Source organism: Bemisia tabaci, chromosome 1 (genome assembly GCF_918797505.1).
Source record: "Bemisia tabaci chromosome 1, PGI_BMITA_v3".
Taxonomy (NCBI): Eukaryota; Metazoa; Arthropoda; class Insecta; order Hemiptera; family Aleyrodidae; genus Bemisia; species Bemisia tabaci.
In genome coordinates this window covers 56,327,173-56,348,376 of record NC_092793.1, presented here as the reverse complement: position 1 = coordinate 56,348,376, position 21,204 = coordinate 56,327,173, and the positions used below count along the sequence as shown (strand labels likewise).

The 21,204-nt window shown below is 40.2% G+C and overlaps 2 protein-coding genes across 4 annotated transcripts in view; both read right to left on the bottom strand.

Annotated features, from left to right (window-relative positions):
- LOC109043162 (sodium/hydrogen exchanger 9B2) overlaps positions 1 to 11,061 on the bottom strand; it is a 30,596-nt gene extending 19,535 nt beyond the window's left edge. The window contains exon 1 of one of the 2 annotated variants that reach the window (XM_072303922.1): positions 10,761 to 11,061. The gene's annotated coding sequence lies outside the window, so the exon portion shown is untranslated. Of the gene's footprint in view, positions 1 to 10,096; positions 10,253 to 10,760 lie in introns of those variants that run through there. The other variant, XM_072303918.1, reaches the window with a different exon arrangement.
- A 4,654-nt stretch (positions 11,062 to 15,715) lies between these two features.
- LOC109043042 (uncharacterized) overlaps positions 15,716 to 21,204 on the bottom strand; it is a 38,407-nt gene continuing 32,918 nt past the window's right edge. For both annotated transcript variants that reach the window (XM_072303930.1, XM_019060072.2), the window contains exons 4-5: positions 20,622 to 20,915; positions 15,716 to 16,362 (exon numbers count right to left, since the gene is read on the bottom strand). In XM_072303930.1, the coding sequence (XP_072160031.1) occupies positions 16,270 to 16,362; positions 20,622 to 20,915 (387 nt within the window). In that variant the 3' untranslated portion in view covers positions 15,716 to 16,269. The remainder of the gene's footprint in view (positions 16,363 to 20,621; positions 20,916 to 21,204) is intronic.

The window sequence follows — 21,204 nt, the reverse complement described above, 5'->3', positions numbered from 1 at the left end:
TAGTATTTGTATCAAATCCCCTGTTCACGAAAGCTTCAGCAACCGTTTCGGATTTAGTATTGCTGAAGGCCTATGGGAAGGCGTTTAGCACTGTTTACTTGTGCTCCATGGCTCTTTCGATCCCAAAAGAGCCATTTTTGTAGATTTTATCGCTTGGTACACACTATGGTTTATGAGGACGGTTCAACTAAAGTACTCATATTTTTCCTCTCAGAGATCTATAGAATCTTTTTAAAAAGTGTTCTCAGCCATGGGTGGATGTGGAAGGTTATCAAGATAAGCACAAGATTATTCATTATTTAATCACAGGGGAATTGCAATATCCTAGAACGGCCCACCTATATCAGTGGGTGACTAATGTAAAAAAAGTATAAATGAAGATATTATCAATTGACATTCAATCATTTGAATACTTGCTTTACTTTCCATTGCGTGTATTTTGGTGCGTATTTGCACCCAGCCAAAGGTCAACTGGGCTCACACAGTTGCCATGTCAGTTTGAAAATTTCTGTCTTAAAAAGTTTGAGAGCTAATTAACACATTTTAGAAGTTATTAAATGTAATTATAACAAGGGGGAAAAAAATAAAAAACACTAAAAATGGCTCGATCTATATGTAACAATAGGTGGAGAAATGGTGTTGGGTCCACACCATTTCGCGGGAATAACAAAGCCAAGAAATTCTAAAACATTTTCAATGGACCACTAGACAAGGTACGAATTTCAACAATCTGATACATGTTTCTTAACAAGAATTTCACGTAGAACCCGATTCACACAACGAAAATTACTGAAACCAACTCCTAACGAAGATATTAACGTTTTTATTTCACATTGGTTACGAGGAATTTGAACTGCCCGCTCACAAGAAACTCAAAGCTCTACGTGAGTCAAATCGCGCATTACAACGGTTTCAGCAAGCTTCTCAACCGAGCAATGTTCATTTCCCGCCATGTTTTTTTCAAACTATGAGCAATTTGCTATAGCTGAGCCAAAGCGTCAAGATTGAGGTTGCCAGATTTTTATATCGCAAAGACTGTCATGATAACGTTTAGCGCGCGATGTGAATCACGTAGAGCATTGAGTTTTCAGGAGCGGATTGTTTGAATTTACGCACTAAGAATCATTAAATAGCTTCGTAAGGAGTTGATTTTTGTAATTTTCGTTGTGCGTATCGTGTTCAACGTGAAATTTTGGTGAAGAAACATGTATCAGAATGCTGAAATTCGTACCTTGTCTAGTGGTCCATTAAAATTTCAATCAAAAATTTTTTTTCTCTAATTGAATTTTTTTTTTGAATTTCTTGGCTTTGTTTTCCCCGCAAAATGGTGTGGACCCAGGACCATTTTTCCACCTTGTGTGATTACAACACAATTCGGATTAAACGAGACGAATAGATCTCGCATGTCCAATTACCAAAGCCACAGGTGCGTCAAAATTAAGAGCGAAGATCATTGGTTGCGGTGGTGTTGAATTGGACGTATTTTTATCAAACGGAACTATGTGCATGATGACGTCAGCCCTGTTATGCACATATTCTTATGGGTCTCAGGGCTCAGGTCTTAATGCACATAGTTCCGTTTGGCAGAAGTGGTGAAAGCAACGGAGTCGTTAGCGCAAATGATTGCCCTTAAGACACGAGGAAAGATGACTAAAAAACTTAACATATATTTTAGACATCTAGCCGCAATGTAACAATATTTTTTAAAGACGCGATCTTAAAAAAATACTCTGACTTAAATGTAAACGAACACTGAAGTTTAGAGAAAATTTTCGTAGAGGTGGTTTGCAAGCGTAAATCTATGTAATACTTAAATTAAGAAAAACTTAAGAAGAAACATTTACTTCATTTTTGTCAACGCCTTACTTACCTGAGATTTTATGCAAGAAACCTCATGCCGACTTCCTTCAAATACTTCGTCGTTGGTTAGTTTACAATAACTCAGTCTACTACTGCGCAAATTTTATGAGCCCGAAGCAATCGGTGACGCAAAAATTTTTTTTAAGAAGTTTTGAGTCCTGCTTTACTGGGCTCTAAACTGACCGTAGGTTGATGTACATTAAGATTGGACTTTTTTAAACCTTCCGCAAAATAAATATGTTAGGATGCACAACCTTAAAATGTTTAAAATTTAAAAAGTGTCCATGAAACATCTTTGCTGAATTCGTCGTTCTTAGGTCAGTTAGTGTGGAGGCCACAGTCCGCACATTTCAGCAGGGTAATGCTGTAATAAATAAAAGCATTTCTCGAAAATTTGACAATGTCGCGACAAAAATCATTGATAGTTTACTTCGTCTACTTTGTCGGTACAGTAGGCAACAATAAAAGTAAGTTAAGAAGGAGGAGAAGCAAGCGAAGCGCCATCAAATAGTGGTGCTTTCTAACGAGCACTAAAAGTAAAACCCTCATAACGCCTGAATGCAACTATTCGGGCTCCTTGGATGTCCGTGATGCATACACGTAGAAATGAAGGCGTTTTAACTTTACAGGCGCTGGCTGGTGGCGCTGTGGCGCAGCGCGGGCTGTCCTGTGAGGATCCAAAATGACAGGAACATTCAATTCTTCGTTTTTATTTCACTGGCATCTCTATGTGCGAATAGTTGAGCACAGACGTAGGGTTTGAGTTTCTTTTGTGTTTAAGTTTTGATTGCATGATGTAATGAGCATCATTTACAGAGTAACTATTCGTGCCTGAGGGATGTCTGAGTTGTAGATGAAGAATTCAGGAGGCTCTGTTTCTATGGATGTTCGCCGCACTGCCCATCAGCACCGCCGCGCCGCGGCTGAAACGGTGCCAGTGAGTGACAGCAGTGCATGGACAGTCTAAACGCCTTCAAATTCTTGAGTAGGCATCACGGACATCTATGGAGCCCGATTAGTTGCATCCAGGCGTTATGATGAGATTCGTTAAGTGTTCGTCGCATGCACTACTACTTGATTGAGGGCACCTCGTTTGTTTCTCTTACTTCTGAACTTCATCAGCGTTGCCTTATGATATACACTGTTATTTAACAACAGAGAAACAAATTAAAAATGGACCAAGGCCGCAAATAATAAAAAGAAACACATAAAATAAAATGAGAAACCCGGGACGTTTCGCAGGGATCACACCCGCATTTTCAACCGGCAAAAACAAGAAAAATTAAAATAAAGGACAATATCGACGGTGAAACTACCAAACCACGTATCTCGTTTGCTGTGTTTAAAAATCTACGCTCACATTTTATTTTTTTGAAGTAGACCAAATCAATATCATTCCTTGAAATTTTCACGGAATTTTCTCCGCACAAAGAGGAAAAATCACAGACATTTTCAAGACTGGATGTTAAATAGTTTTTCATTTAAAAAATAAAGTATGACAGGAAGTCTGCGACGTCGCAAACCGAGATACGTGGTTTGGTAGTTTCACCGTCGATATGAGCCTTACCGTTGTTATTGTGAGACTCACACTCGTTGTTTCTCTGTTAATGTTTCGGGCCGATTAAGTTGTTTTTTCTATTATTTAACAACGTTCAATCACGTGTGTTCCATATTAAACCATATAACCGTTCAAGAAACTCCCACTTTAAAATTTCAGATTTCGTTTCCCTCTCTCTCTTATTGGGTGCGCTAAACGCCAAACGCCCTCAACACTCTGGAAATGATTGATTTCCTTTGAAAATATCTGGCAAACATTCCATCAAAGTTTGCTCAAAAATTATTTAAAAAGTTCGAAGTTATAAAATCCTTATCACTTCTAAATATAGACCGCCGTCTTGTTTGCACACCTTGGCCCAAAACTAAGACGATGGTGAAACTACCAAACCACGTATCGCGGTATGCAACTTCCTATTATACTTGATTTTTTAAATGGAAAACTACTCATCGTCCATTCTTAAAAACTTCTGTGATTTTTCCTCTCTGTGCGAGGCAATGTCTAAGACAACATTAAGAGTGATGTTGATTTTTGCTCTTTTATAAAAATAAAATAGAAGCGGGAATTTTTAAACACCGCAAACGAGATACGTGGTTTGGGAGTTTCACCGTTAAGGAGCGGAGGAGTTATCACAAATCCCTAAAACTCACCGACCAATCCTGCCGTGCTGGGGAAAAACGCCGTATGACCATTCGAGAGTTGCCAAATTTCTCCTGATAAAACTTGTATTTTTGAGAAAAGTTACGCTTATTTTTCGGTGAAATTTTAGCATATTGTAGATGAAAGTGCGGACGAAATTGTCTGAAAATTTTGGAGAAAAATCTTAACAGTTTGCCCAGGAAATTCGTTATTTATAGAAGTAAATGGGACATCTGAGGGCTTATACGGCGTTCTTCCTTAGCACGGCAGAATCAAAGAGCAGCACGTTTCTTTCTGAACTAAAAGGATTTAGGTGGCAATACTCGCTTCACATAGCGACGGCGTGAATCGGCAATCGCGTAACTCGGTTTGCGACGTCGCAGACTTCCTGTCATACTTTATTTTTTACATAGAGTGCATAGAGTCGTAATGTAAGTGGGAGAGCTGGCGACACTCTTAAGCAATTTCCAGGTCCCAAATTCCGAGATTCCTGTGCGGCGCCGGGTCCCTCTTTCGATTTATAATCGATTGTTTGCGATACACGGGGACCCGGCCATATTCCACACCGCCATTTTGGATCGAATATGTATCGAAAAGGTGACCCCGCACACCGGGCTCGGAACTCGTCGAGCAGAACATGGCGCCAGCTCTCCCACTTACATCACGACTCTATGTACTCTATGATTTTTTAAACGGAAAACTACTCAACGGCAATTCTTCAAAACTGACGTGATTTTTCTTCTCTGTGCGAAGACAATTCTGTATAAACTTCAAGGAATGATGTCAATTTGACCTCCTTTAATAAAATAACATAGCGGCAGAGATTTCCAGACACCGCAAATGAGTTATGTGATTGCCGACTTACACCGTCGATAGGTATCCCCCGCGGGTCGATAGGTTCCCCGCGGGTGGAGACTCATTTTTCTAATTTTCAAATTCGATGAATTTTCCCGCGCTCGGACGGTGAGCGGCTCGGAGAGGGGGGGGGGGGGGCCTGCAATGCCGCCGTGTCCACGTTCGGAGGAACCGTAATTGGATTAGAAGGCGTTGATGGATTAGTTATGTCATTGTGGTGACTCGCGGGCGCACGTCGCAGTAGGACGGAGGGGGCGGGGCGCTGACGAGTTTCGCCCTCGCACGATCCCTCGACTTCGCCTTTTCGGAAGAAAAAAAACGTTTGATGACGTCACGGATCAATGGAGAATCTATACCCGACGCGATTTTATAGTCGTCAATCTTCTGTATTAAATTGCGATTAAAGCGTTCCGCGTTCAGTTTATATTTTACGAAAACCTGTGAACTTACTGCTTACTTCTATAGTTCGTGTTCTCCCGTAATTTCAAAAGAATATCTCAAGTGTTCGGACGAGATATGTTTATTCAGTGTGAACATTCGCTACCGTTTCATGTGTGAGTGTGTGTCTCTCTAAAGGATAATTCTGTCTACTTGCACGTACCTATGGGATATTCCTTTCCTCTGTCGTTCATTTGGAACCGGTCAGTTGATTTTTACCTCTCATCTTTTAAGAAATCTTCTTTTCCTGAAAGTATTGTCCAGTTATCATTCGCTATAAGCCGTTTTCTCCTCTCTCAGTTTTGAGGTTAGGTTGACCCAACCCTACCGAATGCGAATTAGAGTAGCGGAATTAGTTTCCAGCACTAATAGTGGTTAGTGTACAGAAACCAAAAATCATGTGTGTCCAAATCACACAATTTGAGTTAGTGTATACACTATTTCGCATGCGGCCCACCCGGAAACGGGAGGTATCCTTACGCCTCAGGCCTTGTCTCCACGGGCCGTTTCACGAGATTTGTCCCAGGGAAAAATCCCACTTAAGAAGTTGGGAAAAATATTGAGTTAAGCAATATTATTCGCTGTACCAAGTATGGTCCTTGTACCCCTAGGACCCACTGAGAGAGGAAGAAGAAGTGAAAACTAATTGTGCGATATTTTGTTGATTACTCCAATGGCTCATGTTTGTTTAGTTAAAATAATGTGTCTAATTGTCAATTGAGTGCAATTATTATTTTAATCTCAGTTAAATATTCGACTTTATCTAATTTATCTTCCCGCGCAAACTAGTCGCAGGACTGTATGAACCTCGTCCCGTGGAGACGGTAACTGGGAAAAATCCCAGAAGTTTCATTCCATGCGATTCGAACTTGGGACAAATCCCACGAAAACGTCCCGTGGAGACAAGGCCTTACGCTGAATCGAGTCAATACGAGAGGTCGGACAAAATTTGGAAACGTTAAAAGCTTTTGAGGTTCTGAAAGTTGTTTTATTGGTTTCCTCGTGAAATTTTCTCCCAAAAGCACCCCTTAAAATTTTAAAATGTGGCGGAATGAACATCAAAATTTGCGGATTTAGTCCGAAATTTCATGTTCGACCTCTCTGATTGATTCGATGCACAGTGCGCCTGACAATCCCGCTGGAGTGACGAGTAGGAACGGGCTAGGAATGCCGCGGATACCTGCCGGATCACTGGGAAAAAAGTCTCTTGGATCCAGAATACACAGACTCTCAAAAAATTTGACTAGAAGAACCAAGCCTCTTAATTTGAGCGGATTTCCTTTTGATTCGAGCAAAAATCCGATTGAATCAAGAGTATTTATTCTTGTCAAATTTTCTAAGAGTGGACACAGGATCCAAGACACTTTTTTCCAGTGACCTCTATTGACGTGATGAAAAAGCGTATAGAGATGCCGGTAAAATTTCGCAACTCTTTTTGGACCGACTGGATACGTCTTACATCAAATGTTGCCAATTTTTTCCATGTTTTCTTGTTTTAGCAGGAAAGCAAGTAGGAATCATTGTGACTTCATATTTTACGAGGGTATTTAGATGGTTTTTCCCTTCAATTCTAGGTTTACTGATATTAGGATCACTGATACTTTTTTTAATTGTAAATAATATCTGGACTGATGCTTAAGACAAGAGAACGCAGTTTATGGGGGCCCATGCTCTAATGATTTCGATAGGACTCTAACACAGCAAAAAAAAAAAAAACTCCGTGATGGATAGCAGTTGACTAACATAAAAATTGAGAGGCTCCTATATAGTTTCATACCCTCGAACTTTCTGAATTTTAATTCACAATACAGAATGGCCCGTCTATTGATTATCTGTCTTCAGGCTATATGCTCTTATTAATGTGCTTCATTCATACTGCTAATGCGAATGTGGCGTGTCTATTCCACTTATGCTGTCGCCAAACACGTGGAAGACAATGTCACTCTTCCGTTTTCAAATTTACCGCGCTGTGATTCGAATTATGTCGCCGCTTAGCGAGAAACCAGAATAATCCGAAGACAATCGAAACCGTACATCACAACCGTCAATAATCCGCAAAGGATTTTTACCATAATCGCTCTTTCTTCACCGTAACGATGTACTTGAAACTTGCATGTTGTGAGAATAATGCAAACTTTGCCGTGAAATTACCACGATTTGGCGATTCAGTTTAAAAAAATGTTTTATCATTGACAATTTTGTGGGTAAGATAAGCTCATAATGAACTGTCATCTACTTGATGGAAATAAAAGTAAATATTTGTTCTTCTCTTATTTGGATACGGAAATTACATCAAATACAGATAAATAGTGGATTCCACTAGAAAAGTAATTATATTGGAAAAATACCTAGTCAGGTACTCTATCTGAAATGCCTATCAATTACCTACCGTTGAATTTGAAAATTTGTGATGTTACTTCCATGTTCAACGCGAAATTTTGAGGAGAAAGCATAAATCGTGATGCCTAATATTTCTTATCCTGTCTAATGGTCCATTAAGTTGCCTCGCTGAAATACTCACATGGCAAGATAGGGCGTGCATGGTCTCTATTTGTCTTTGGAATAATCCGGAAGCCAACCGTACTTCATGTTGATACTAGCGTCGAACATCGGCCTCTCCCAGTGTTGCCGCTAATCGGCCAATTTAGTCATTTAGTCAAGGTATGGACTACAAAAAACATACCAAGTTTTCTCCGTGAAATCTGACGGAGAAAACGATTCACACAACGGGTAGCTCGATAACTAACCCCTAAAAGAGACTTTAATAAGTACTGGAACGCAGATCAAATAAAAATCAGATTATACAAATTACATCACCCATACTTTTGGCATTCATACAATGTTAATATATGAGGGGCTCTGAGGACACGGCGCATAAGTGCAGTTTTTGCTATTTCAGGAAATACACGTTTGAAGTTTTGAAATTACATGGATCTCTTAGGCGGAAAGAATGTTCAAACTGATTTTTAGATGCTTAAAATTGGAATTTGGGAGCGAATTTTTCAAAAAATATGCTTCACGACTAATTTTCCTCAAAATAATTAAAATCCCAATTTTTTTGAAAACTGCACTTATGCACCTTGTCCTCTAAGCCCCTCATATGTAGTATACATTTATATCGAGGATGAAACTTCCAAACCACGTGTCTCGTTTGCGATGTTTAAAAATCTCTGCTCTTATTTCATTTTTCTACAGGTGAACAAATCAATATCGTTCCCTGAAGATTTCACAAAATTTTCTTCGCACGGATACCAAAAATGACGAAAGTTTTTAGAATTGCCGTCAAATTGTTTTCCATTTATAAGCATTCAACAGAAAGTCCGCAATGTCGAGAACCGAGATACGAGGTTTGGGTGTTTCACCGTTGATATCTTGTATAAGAGGTGATTTTTGGACTTCCTGTTGTTCACACAACTTCTTTCTCCTATAGTAGTGAGATTTAGAAGAAAAAACTTGTTTTGTTGTGCTTTCATGCATAGGTACTTTTCTCATAGATGATATTCTAATCTTTATCAGTAGGTTGGAGCTTAAAAGTCGTAACTACATTTATTCCATTTGGAAAATATCACGAGAAAACTGCCCGGCGGCCCAGTTGCTAAGATTATGTAGGTATTATACAATTTTTGGAGGATATTAGTTCAGATTCTGGCTTCAGGTACAGACTTTTTCCACACTAAAATTGAGTTCCTCTTAAGAATACCTTTTTAGAATGTAAGTGACTCGATTGTTCCAAAAAATTTAGTTGCACCCCTTTTACTCTGATCTAGGCACTAATAAAGACCGTGACAGGAGTCGATTGACAAATGAGAACGAAATCAGATCGAACATTATTAATTCTAAAAAGACCACCTCCAAGTTGTCGGCATGCAGTAGCGATTCTTCCAAGATGGCAACACTGTCGTGCCTCTATTAAACTTCAATAAAAACAATCGATTCTTGATGAGTCAGCCGCAGCTAGCCTTGCCCTTGCCCAGAATCGATGGATTCGATTATTTCACTCTTACGATTATTTTCATTCTTATGGAAAAGTTCATTGTTGACAATTCTGAAAAATCTCCAAACTCTTCCCATCGAATCACGAGAAGGGCAGTGCAATCACAGATGTATATCAAATCGACGTCGATCATTTCGTGTATTTTTTTTTTTTTTTTTTTTTTTTTTTTTTCAATTTTCGATTGATCCATATTGATTGAAATTCTGCCCGACCATAATGAATTTTCTACAGCGTAAAACACAAAATACGGGGACTCAGTCAAATATTGTCTCAAACTAGGTTATTCATTTATTCTGTTTCCCCAACTCAGTTCTGGACTGGAGTCTTTTGTGGCTATAGATCAAAGGAAGTTTGAGTCAAGTCAGTTTTTAATTTTCATTGAACACGACTTACCTGATACCTCACAAATAAACTATGCACAACATCAAATCAAAATTTAATCGATAAATAACTTGAGCATTAATCATTTATTTTCCCTTCCTTCTTTTCATCTTTCTGAGTATCTATTTGAAAGGTTGAAGAATTAAGTAGACTTTAAAAGAAATGGTTCAAGTATTTTTCTTCTTTTCTTCTTTTTTCCAAAATAAACTACTTTCGGCTTCAAAAAATTGTAATTGTGCCTTTTGTCATAAATTATGAATATCTAATGGTCCTTAAGGAGACAAACGACCCAAAATATTTTCTCCATTTTTCCAGAACGTTCAACACATCATATCAACGAATTCACACGGACTTTTGAGATTGAAGGCGCTTACCTGCGAGAGAAATAGGAACCTTCGAAAAGCGCACAACACAAAATAAACCGATTGAATACGAGATTCGTCAGAAACTGAGATGAAATTGGAGGATGAATGTGAATATAACAATAAATAATCTTATCTCGACCTGCTCGTTTATTTTGTGAGTATGAGGTCAAACTGTGTAATCGATTACAATCCCGTGACAAGTCCCGCATCTTCGAGTGTCTTCGTTTGTTTGGTCTAGGTTTTGTCGCCTGTCACATTTAGGCCACATCCATCGCTGAGTTGATCATTTGCATTTTATTCTCTTCTAGACCCTCAAGATATGAGCCTTATTCACTTCTTTTGAGGCGAACGCACCCACAAACTCAAATTTAGGCGATAGAAACTCTCTTACTCGGCGAAGATCGAAAACACAGGAAAATGCGGAAACAAGGCTAAAATACAGCTAAAATACATGTATATTGGCCTTGTTTCCGTGTTTTCCTGTGTTTTCGATTGTCGTTTCCGTTTCGGGCTGCTTATACATTCTCTTTGTTTTCCGTTTGGCGGAGAATGACATTCTAACGAAAATACCTATCTTCAAACGCCGATACAGCTATCTATCTTCAATTCTTCAATGTATCGATGTATGTTCAATTCACTGGCGGTTCTCTTTATAAATTGTTTACAAACTCACCGATTTTAATGATCCTGCAAATGAGAGGAAATGTTCGAAGGACAAGATGCCAAGCGTTAAGATGAGCCCAGGCCTGTGGATAAGAACTGCGCCCGTTCGAGGCTTGGACAACAGGGCTAAAGTACTGCCGGGCTAAGAAGAAACGCCGCATGAATCTTTCAGCGTTGCCAAATATCTTTTGATATAAACAAGAATCTCTAGGTATACTCATGAATATTTTTCTTCCAATTTTTCACATAATTTTGTTTGCAAATGCACCTATAGTTCCCAAGAATTTCAAGGAAAAATATTCATAACTTTCCTTAAAAATAAGCATTTTATCGAAGGAACTTTGGCAACTCTCGAGTGTTCATAGATACTTGGCATCCGCGGGCCAAATCTGAAAAGAGTAGGGCACACAGTGGATCAAGTCGATGGGAGAGGTCGGACAAAATTTGGAAACATTCAAAGCTCATAACTCCATCAAATCAAAATTTGATATTTTAAAAATGGTTTCATTGGTTTTCTCGTGAAATTTTCCTGTGACGAATTAAAAATCAACATTTACAGTTTTCGTCAAAAAGTTCATGTCCGACCTCTCTCATTAACTCGATTTTTAAACATTATGGCACATCCACTCACGCGCGCATACAGTCTTGTTTGACGACAGTGGTATCGGATCACTGAAATCGTGTGTTGTCGTAAAACCTTTACAAGTGGTCCTAATCTAACCTAACTGTACTTCATTGATTCTAGTCAAGATAGCATAACGACGGTGCAAGTCCGCAACCACATATCTCGGTTTACAACGTCGCACACTTCTTGTCATACCTACCTACTTTAGTTTGTAAATGGAAAACTACTCAACGGCAAATCTTAATAATTGCCGCGATTTTTCCTCTCTCTGCGAGGAAAATTCTGCTAAATCACTAAAAAATGATGTGGATTTGTTCTCTTGTATACAAAATAGGAATGGAGATTTTCAAACAATGCAAATGAGATATGTGGTTGCGTACTTATACCGTCTATAGTTTCTTCTTGCCTTAAGCTCGTCTAGCAAAGCTGCGCTAACCTACCATGATTCCCCGCTGTGTAATGAGTGCTTAAATCGAACGCTGGAGCCATATAAATGCCTTTTCATGACAATTTCTCACTTCTGGGGTTTTATAAAGGAATTTACAACCTGGAGAGGGCCCAAGAGGGCCAATGGAAGGCCCCTCAACCGTGAAAAGGCCATGCAGCCTAGTTTACCAGTACGCTCAGTGACCCTATAGTGCTCACATAAAATAATTCAAAAGGAAATTCCGACATTTTACTCCTCACTGCACGGGCGACGGCAAACTGCCACCCGGGTGGCAGTTTTCAAGAAATTTGTATGAAAACTGCCACCCGTATAAATTTGAAAACTGCCACCGGTAGTGAAAACTGCCACCCGTGTAAATTTGACAACTGCCACCCACATGAATTTCGGCGCACAGAGGGTCGAAGCGGACATTTAGAGATTTTCGGAGATCCCAGGTAAAGAAAAAAAGTAAGTGGGTGGATGCTGTCATCAAGCGATTTGATGAAAAAATCCCTAACAAAGAAGGCGAAGTGATGTCCCTTTATGACTTCATGAAAAGAATTTCCACTAAATTCGCCAAAAATCCCACCAACCTCACCAAAAAGAAAGAAGGTAAAAGTCAGAAGAAAGTTCAAAAGGTAAAAAAGAAAAAAAAGAATAACAAAAGTAATGCCAAATGATGAAAAAAGCTCCTAGTAGTGATGTACTCTTTGACTGTAATTTTACTAAAATTTTACTACTTTTAACTATTTTTTACTATAAACATACTGTAAATTACTGTAAAAATACTTTTTACAATTTTTCACTACTTTCAACTAAGAGTAATGCCAAATGATGAAAAAAGCTCCTAGTAGTGATGTACTCTTTGACTGTAATTTTACTAAAATTTTACTACTTTTAACTATTTTTTACTATAAAAATACTGTGAATTACTGTAAAAATACTTTTTACAATTTTTCACTACTTTCAACTAAGAGCCCATTGACCTCTTTTCACCATATTAAAAAATTTTAAAAAAATTGTATTAAAAAATAACTTTTAAACACGCCTATTAAAAATCATCACAGACACTGCTCAATTTCTTATCATGTGTTGATTTTCAGTAGACAGTCCTCAGCCTGTCCAAGTGTGAAGGAAAGTTTGGTAAACTGTGCGACCCCGCTCAATCGCGCTCCTTGGTCAAATTTCAACGGGTGGCAGTTGTCACTACCGGTGGTAGTTGTCAAATTTACACGGGGGGCAGTTGTCAAGTCGGGTGGCAGTTTTCAAATTTATACGGGGGGCAGTTGTCCATGTTTCCAGGAAGTGGGTGGCAGTTTACAGCCTCCCCACTGCACTGAAAACTGCTTTGTAAAAACAAATTACTTGTACTCTTCTCTTCTTTTCCATATAGCCCCCTAATGTTTTTCTGAAGAGATCGACGAATGCAAAGAAACTTGAAGGAGAAATGAGTCTCCATCCAAATCGATGGGGAGAACCGAACTAAACTCAATGACAGACCGATTCATTTATATTAGGGATTGAGACTGTCATGGAATGTTGTGTGATATTCTATTTCAGGCCGCGGAATGGATTTATAGGCACGTATGTATGATGTCAATTCGGTTACATAAATTTCTGAGTATATCCTCGTGCCAGGAGTCAATCGATACAGATAGTTTTCTTCCGTGAGGAGGGCAGGGTATAACATTCGTAGCATGCTTTTTCCAGTCACAGTATCTTATGCAACGCGAGGAATCATGGATTTTAAATCCAGCTCTGCTGTAAAGTTTGTTTGACTGACACTTTATAATTTTGGAAAATCCACGAATCCTAAGAAAGACAATTTATCAAATTTTCATAGCTATGTGAGATGTATGCTAGGTCAACAGGCTGACGATAATGATAAATTTTCGATGCATACAGAGTGTCTCAGGCTATTAACCAGTGGAATTCCGAGGGGGGGGGGGGGGCAATTCTTCAGGTCAGAATAAAACTTCTCTCACAAATGAAGTTCCACAATTCGAACTCCGCGAAGGTTTCAAAAGTTTTTGGAACAAAAGGTCCTTAACCTTACAAAGTTTTTTTTTTATTATTTCATTTTTCTCCTTTTTTTTTTTTAAAGAAAATGGGTATTTTGCAAATTCTAGGGGCATTTTTGGGTCAAACAATTTGAAAAGCCAAAACCAGAGGTAAATTCAAGTGTCTAGAACAAATTTGAGGTTGGACGTGATGTGGGTTGAATTTTTAGGGATTTTCGGGGGCCTAAACATAAGATATGGCAATTTTGTATTGCCGCTAAAAATATTTCAATTTTGATCACGAGTTTGGAAATAGCGTAAACAGACATTAATGGTAGCCCCTTGCATTTTTGATAGGAAAATCCATTCAAAGATATTAGCATGCAATTTCAGCCGTGATATTTGAAAAAAAGGCACTGCGTTGCCTGATTGGGACTAGCCGCTGTCTGAAAGGGTGCAAGTCAACTGGTTTGTAACCTCCCTCCTTCTTCCGTCCCTTGCCATTAATTTAGCGAGAAAAATTTCAAAATTTCCCTCGGAGAAATTTCATGGGCCAAGGGTGCCCATTCACGCGGGAGTTAATTAGTGATATGCGGCTCATACGATCACAAGTTTTCAGGGATCCGGGTCCTCCTAATCTTCTTTCGCAAAATGATCTCCTTATCTAGCGAACATGACTCAATTTCAGGCCAGGCAAATTTTGTTTGCCCGTTGTCTCCTCAGCTGCCTTTCCTCAGAATTCGCGCAACTGTAGGTGAAAACACTAGGAACAAGTGAAAAACGATAGATGATGATAGGTGAGCGAGATAAAATAAAACTTAACGGTTCGCGAGGGCATGCTACTTCCCAATGAGGTAGCAGTCAAAATGCAAAAACCATATCGTTCTCAAACCCTCTCCCATCCATTGTGCTCACTGAGCTGCTACTCTCATCATTCTATGCATTTCCGTAAGCTTTCAACTTCGCGTTATGCACATCATTTAAAATTGTGTGATGGGGGGCGGGTGGAAGGGGTTGGAACCGCCTCAAAAATTTTCTACTGAGTCAGTACCGAGTCAGGAAAAAGTGTGAGATAAAGTATCAGATTTCGACTAGATGAGGGGGTTGTAGATAAAAATACCCTACCAATCAAACCTAGAAGAAGTTCCTGCGCGATAAAAAGTAATATTGGAGGGGGGGGGGAGAGAGTTGAGTAGGAAAGAGTTTTTGAAATTTTGCTGCTAGCTTATACACAAATGTTGCTCTCTAGCGTGTCGTTAAGTTTTTCTGATCACTCGCTCACCTGTTCCTTATTTCTCGTGTTTCACTTACTCTTAGCTGGCTCTCTTACTTTTGCCTGATTCGCGGATATGAACGAACAGATGAAGAGAAAATTGTAAACGATAGAAGGAAGGTGAATTGTTCGGCATAAAGTACATAGTAAGAAAATGTAACGGACGTAGTGTGCTACGCAAAGTAACTTAAATGTATAGTTACAATTTTTTGGATGGTTTTTCTTTGGGTTTCCTGTTGCATTTTGTAGCTTTGACTGACGTCAAGGTTATCTAAATATATATATATATATATAGTCGCTTTATAACGCACTCTGGCGTTCTACGACACCCAAACGCCACATATGCCTGTCTTCCCAGAGGTTATCGGGCAACTGACACCGCAACATCTCTTCGTCAACGCGCTGCCGCCAACCCTTTACGGGACGTCCCCGTCGCCTCTTCCCAGGTGGTACCCAATCCAAAACTTGTTTGGGCAACCTCTCCTCCGACATTCTTTGCACATGTCCATACCAGCATAACTGCCTGGACATGACGTCTAAATCGATGGTTATTTAAATCCTTTTCAAATTTTATTGGCCATGGTTTTGTCATGAAAAACCTCCTGAAACAACCGCGGATCAATGATTCATGAACATCATATCGAAACAAACTTTTTTATTGAAACGAGACAATTTACAAATTTACAATGTTTTTCGCAACCAAAACTAATGTTTTCGATCCATCATAAGAGTTTACAATTGAGGTTATAATTTTTAAAATCATTTTCCTGTACCATCTTGGAATATTAAATGACCCAAATGTTACGCGCATCCTTCGTGCCGAAATGAGGATTTCGATTGGAGCAATACTGCGAATTTTGTCTTAGGAACTTTTAAATATGAGGTTGTCTGACTCTAGGTCAATAGGTCCCGGGTTCGAATCCCGGTGGTGGCGACAAATTTTCATGGAACTGACGAGTGGATCTGTAAGCAGAATTCGCTCGGCCTTAATCCGTGAAAATTTGTAAGCCCGAGCATGGATGTCTAACAAACTCCCTGATGTCTTCGGACAATAAATAGTGCCTATAGATGGCTGTAGATTCCTAAAGGAATAGAAGCCACTAAACTCTCAATAAAAAAAAAAAATAAAAAAATATGAGGTTAAGGTTTGGAAGGAATGTTTATCTCCGAATCAATCGATTAGCATAGGTTTGTTTACGATCCTGAGTACTGATGCTGCTTTGGTTTTTTGTACAATGTGTAGGGCCCCACAATGGAATCTGCCAACTTGTACATCTCCTCGATATCCTGGAAAAAGACAAAAAAAGGAAACTTTAACTAATCTCAATATTATCAATGAATGCGGGAATCCGCATTTATCATTTATTCGATGTTAGCCAAGCTACCTTTCCTACTCACAATTATTTTCACAGAATGCTCCCCAAACTGTGACGGAAAATCGCGGGAATCAGGAAATAACATCGATTGGTTTCCCTTTAAAACAGCGCAATGAAGTATGACGCAAGTCTGCAACGTCGCAAACCGAGGTATGTGGTTCCCGAGTTTAACCCTCGATTTTCGCTATCTGTCAGGCAGCATGATGTATTAGGTATTTTATATTTCCCGGGAGGAGGAGCAGAGGACACCGGAGTGCTTAATTGCATATTCGGAGCAAATAGACCTGGTTACGTGTTTGGGTAATTGGTAGCGCGGTCTCTGCTCTTTCGGCGCAAAGAGCAATTTTCTGCAAAACCGCATTCATTCCGCGAAATCAACATGTCATGATTGTATAAAATGGGTAATGGAGGTAGGCAGGTCGATTGTCGAATCTTGTCGAACAGCCTTGATTAATAAATTCCCATTTAAGCAACGCTATTTGAGGGGCTTGGAGGACTAAACGCATGAATCCAGTCTTTAAACAAATGGAGATCCTAATAATTTCCGAGTAACATTGGATGTATTTCTACCAAACAGACCTACGTGGAGGTGAGAAATATGGGGTGTGCTCGTTAGTTCTCTTTGCGTAAGAGTGAATGAGAATAATTGTGCGCCAGTGACGTCAGCGGCAACAAAGCCGCCCGCCTCCGCCGCCGCCGCCGTCCGCCCGCCTCCGCATAAACTCATGAGCCCTGTCCACAACGCTCTCTTGCCATGCCCGCGGCTCATGAGTTCCGCATTCAGTTGCCACATAGGTCTTTTTGGTAGAATGTAAAATCCCGCTTTGCCAATTCTTCAAAAGGAATCACGTCCACTTTTACATTGTTTCTTATGCAGCTTCCAAGAGCACACCCCATATTTCTCACCTCCACATAGGTCTGTTTGATAGAAATACGTCCAATTAGTCTTAATGCATATGCTGTGAAAAATTCGCTCCCACTTTCCAATTTTTAAGCGTCAAAAAGTTAGTTTGAACTTTCTTCCCGCCATAAGGAACCATGTAGCTTTAAAACTTCAAAGACGTATTTCTCGGAATGGCAAAAACTGCACTTACGCGCCTTGTCCTCCAAGCCTCTCAATTATCGATCAACGTTATTCGATGTCAATTCACCAAAACAGCCGCAGAAGCGAATCCAATGGTGTGATATGAGGATCTCCTCAGGTGGTTGCGCATTATCATCAGGGCCGGATTTAGGGGGTGGCCACACGGGCCGCGGCCCATGGCGGCAAATTTAGGGGGCGGCAAATTTTGCAATTTTTTTTAAATGTAGTTATAAAGAAAAATCGGATTCAGAAAAAAAATATACCAAGGAGAAAAGGTGACAAAATCTCTCATTTCCTGTCAGTATATCTCTAATTTTGTCATCTCTCTGTGATACAATAGACAGCACCTTTAATCAGTCGAGTTCAGACTAAGAGAGAAACCGAACACGGAATTTGGCCTGGAACAGCGCGGCGCAGAGAGTAATGATGACGAGAACTTGAGATGAAAAGGAGAAACCCTCGGCGCGGCGGTCGGCATGTAACACATATTAGCGCCTACAAGACTGCATGGATACTTCACGCATGGTGTCAAAGACAGTGCGGTCAGCAGCGGGCGGCGTGAAACGCATAGCGCCTACAAGACTGTGTGAATACTTCACGCATTGCACCAAACACAATAATGCGCGGTCAGCTCGGCGCAGCGGCGGAGTTAAAATTATTAAACCACATTTATGTTTGTTCTTTCATAAGTTTTTCGTTTTTTTCATATAAATGGAAGGCCTTGTCCACACAGAGATATTTTTACGGGACTTAATTTTCGCGCCAAGTTCGGTAAATTTTTGCAAGTAGTGTTGACAGGACTTTCGCAAAAAATATGTCCAACACGAGTAAACGCGTCTTATGCACCCCTTCCCCGCCGGCAAGTTCACTCGATGGTTTTTATTGATGTTTCAAAACGAATGAGAAGGGGCCGGCAAAATACAGGCGGCCCTTGGGCGGCAATTAAGTAAATCCGGCCCTGATTATCATGCAGGGCATTGAACAAAAAGAGACATTTGAGGGACTGGAAATTCCATTGAATTTCATAAAATTTAATGAGGAGATGAGGTTTACGGAAAAGTTGGTATACATTCACCTCAAAAGCTGCGTATGCAACCTGCATTTTTACTTAAGAGTAAAATATGTTTAACCTTGTTTATATTTAATTTTCAGTTTTTTCTTTTTTTAGGTGAGACATGAAATGAGATTTTGAATACTATGATGTCATTGAAATCAAGCATCTAGATTGAGTCTTCAGAAAAGTGGATAAACATAGGTATTCCTCGTTATTTTTCATAAATTTCAGAAATATTGGAGAGCCAAGAGGGCTAAGAAATGCATCAGCACCATGAAGTGCACTCATACCGTCGCCCTCTGGTAAAAAAGATGAAGTACCTCGGTGAAGAGATAAGGATAGCTATAAAAGGCCCGTTTTTCCAGCAAAATTCTTTCCGGAAATTTACTCAGCCTGCGACCACCAAGTTTCTGAAAGTGAGACCATCGACAAAAATTTCAGAAGCGAGAGTAAAAAAGACACTTTTTACTGACTTATTTTTGACAGTATTTGAGGAGCCCACGCAACTTCTTCTCTGTCAACGGTATAACTCTCTGTGCCTTATCATTTTCTGCCTTCCCACGCACCACAAAGATACTTCCTAGACACAACGTGAAATCACCCTACCTCCCTCGATTGTTTGAAAAGACAGGCCTAAATTTTGTGTATTTCGATCTTCTCACCTTCATATTGTTTGCGTCCTACTTCCATAAGTGCCCTCTTTCTATCTCCTGATTCTCCCGAATAAGTCTAGCCCCCGAGTTCACGTTGTGCGTAATCCAGTGGGTTTGTCATTAAGATTAACGTCACTGATATAAAACGTCATTGAGATTTGGCTCGGTTGGGTATTTATCAGGTTGATCCGGCACTCCTCCCCCTCCAAAAGAGGGACAAGACGAAGAAAAAAAAAAACAGTAAGCCCTGAAGAAAGAATCGTGACATGTTTGCCGATTATTTTTCTTGGGTTCGGGGCCCGTAGGATGCGGTCGCGAAAGGAATAAAATTTCTCTCTCTCCCCCACTGGACTGCGAGCTCAGATTGAACTTTTGTTACAGAACAATGAGGATTCATCAATCCTCATTTTTCGGCAGCCGGTCACTTAAGTCCCACGGTCAGATCAGAATTCACGTTCAAAAATTGGCACCAAAACCAACCGGCATGCGGCCACAAGACGGGGTGGATGAGGAAGGGACTCAATAAATGAGAGAAAAATTTCAGAGATCTGGGAAAGGGTCTCATGAGGTCTGCGAAATAATGCGCACTTTAGCTGCACGGGTTCCAAATCCATCCATAACTTGACTGCTATAATTCCGGTTCGTAATCTTTGCAATTGTTGAAAATGTAACCTTTGTGACATCATAGGAGCCAAAAATACGAAAGCCAATGGGTTCTCCGTATCTTAACTTTCAGTATGAAAGGACTTCACAATTTTTCATGAAATTGTATTCGCAATTTAATCTAAATCTGCCATCCTAAGCAAGAGCGCTGTAAATCCATCTAGATTTTCCCGCGTTTTTTGGAACTTAACACTTTACAAAATAAAAACCGTTTTACCCATGCACCTCAAATTTTCAGGTTAAGTTCTTCATAGTATTTGCGTAAGGTTTCTGTAAAAAAATTGTCCCAAGGTACACAGGTTTTTCTGCCATGATACATTGTTTCCAAAAAATTAAAAATGACGTTTACGGCGTTTTTGCGTTGCACGGCAGATATATCCTAAGAATTCGCGGAGAGAATATTCCTAACATTCTTCAAAAATGCATTAAGAAAAAAAATTCAGGCCGTGGCAGCCGTACGCACGGGCTATGAAGATATACCGTCGTTCCGGGCTCAGGGGCCGCATATTCCGGGCGTAGCACCCAGAGCAATCGAAGCTTCGGCTCCAGCACCCGGAACTTTCGGCCTCTGAGCCCGGAACGGACGGTATGTATTTACACCCCGTAACTTTTTTTCAGAATGGATATTTTCTTTGATGAAAATTGGCATGGCTCGGATTGCTGAGCACGAGGGAATATCTCTATTTTTGGTGGTGGTTGAGACTTGATGGCTGCACCTGTATGGTTCTGAGCTGCTTGACGAGAGGCGCCTCGTATTTCAGGTTATCATATTCCTCCTGGGTGAACATGAAACCGGGAGCCATCTCCTCGATGACGACCGAGCGCCGGTCCTCGGAGCTCGTGATTCCCGGGCCGTCGACTTTGTCGAGCGTCTCGCAGGACCCCAACCTCAACTCCTCGTCGTTCGAGTGCGTTTTGGATCGCTCTGTCCCCACCGTCGAGTTGATTTTTTTGTCCACCAGGACGTCCACAGGCACAGCTTTGCATTTGAACGTCTGTCTTTTCATTGCCTGCAAGTGGAAAAAATGACCCGCTCGAAATGGAATCGGATAAGCGTAAGTCTAACAACTCATGAGCCTTAGCGTCCTGGGTAATCGACCAAGGCCAGGGCTTATGATTTTTTGGACTTGCGCCCGTCTAATCTGCCGTGCTAAGGAAAAACGCCGTATGAACTTTCAGGTGTTGCCACATTTCCTTAGAAAAAACACGAATTTCCTGGTAAACTTATGAATATTTTCCTCCCATTTTTTCAGATAATTTTGGTCGCAATTCCACCCAAAGATTCTGAAAATGTGAAGG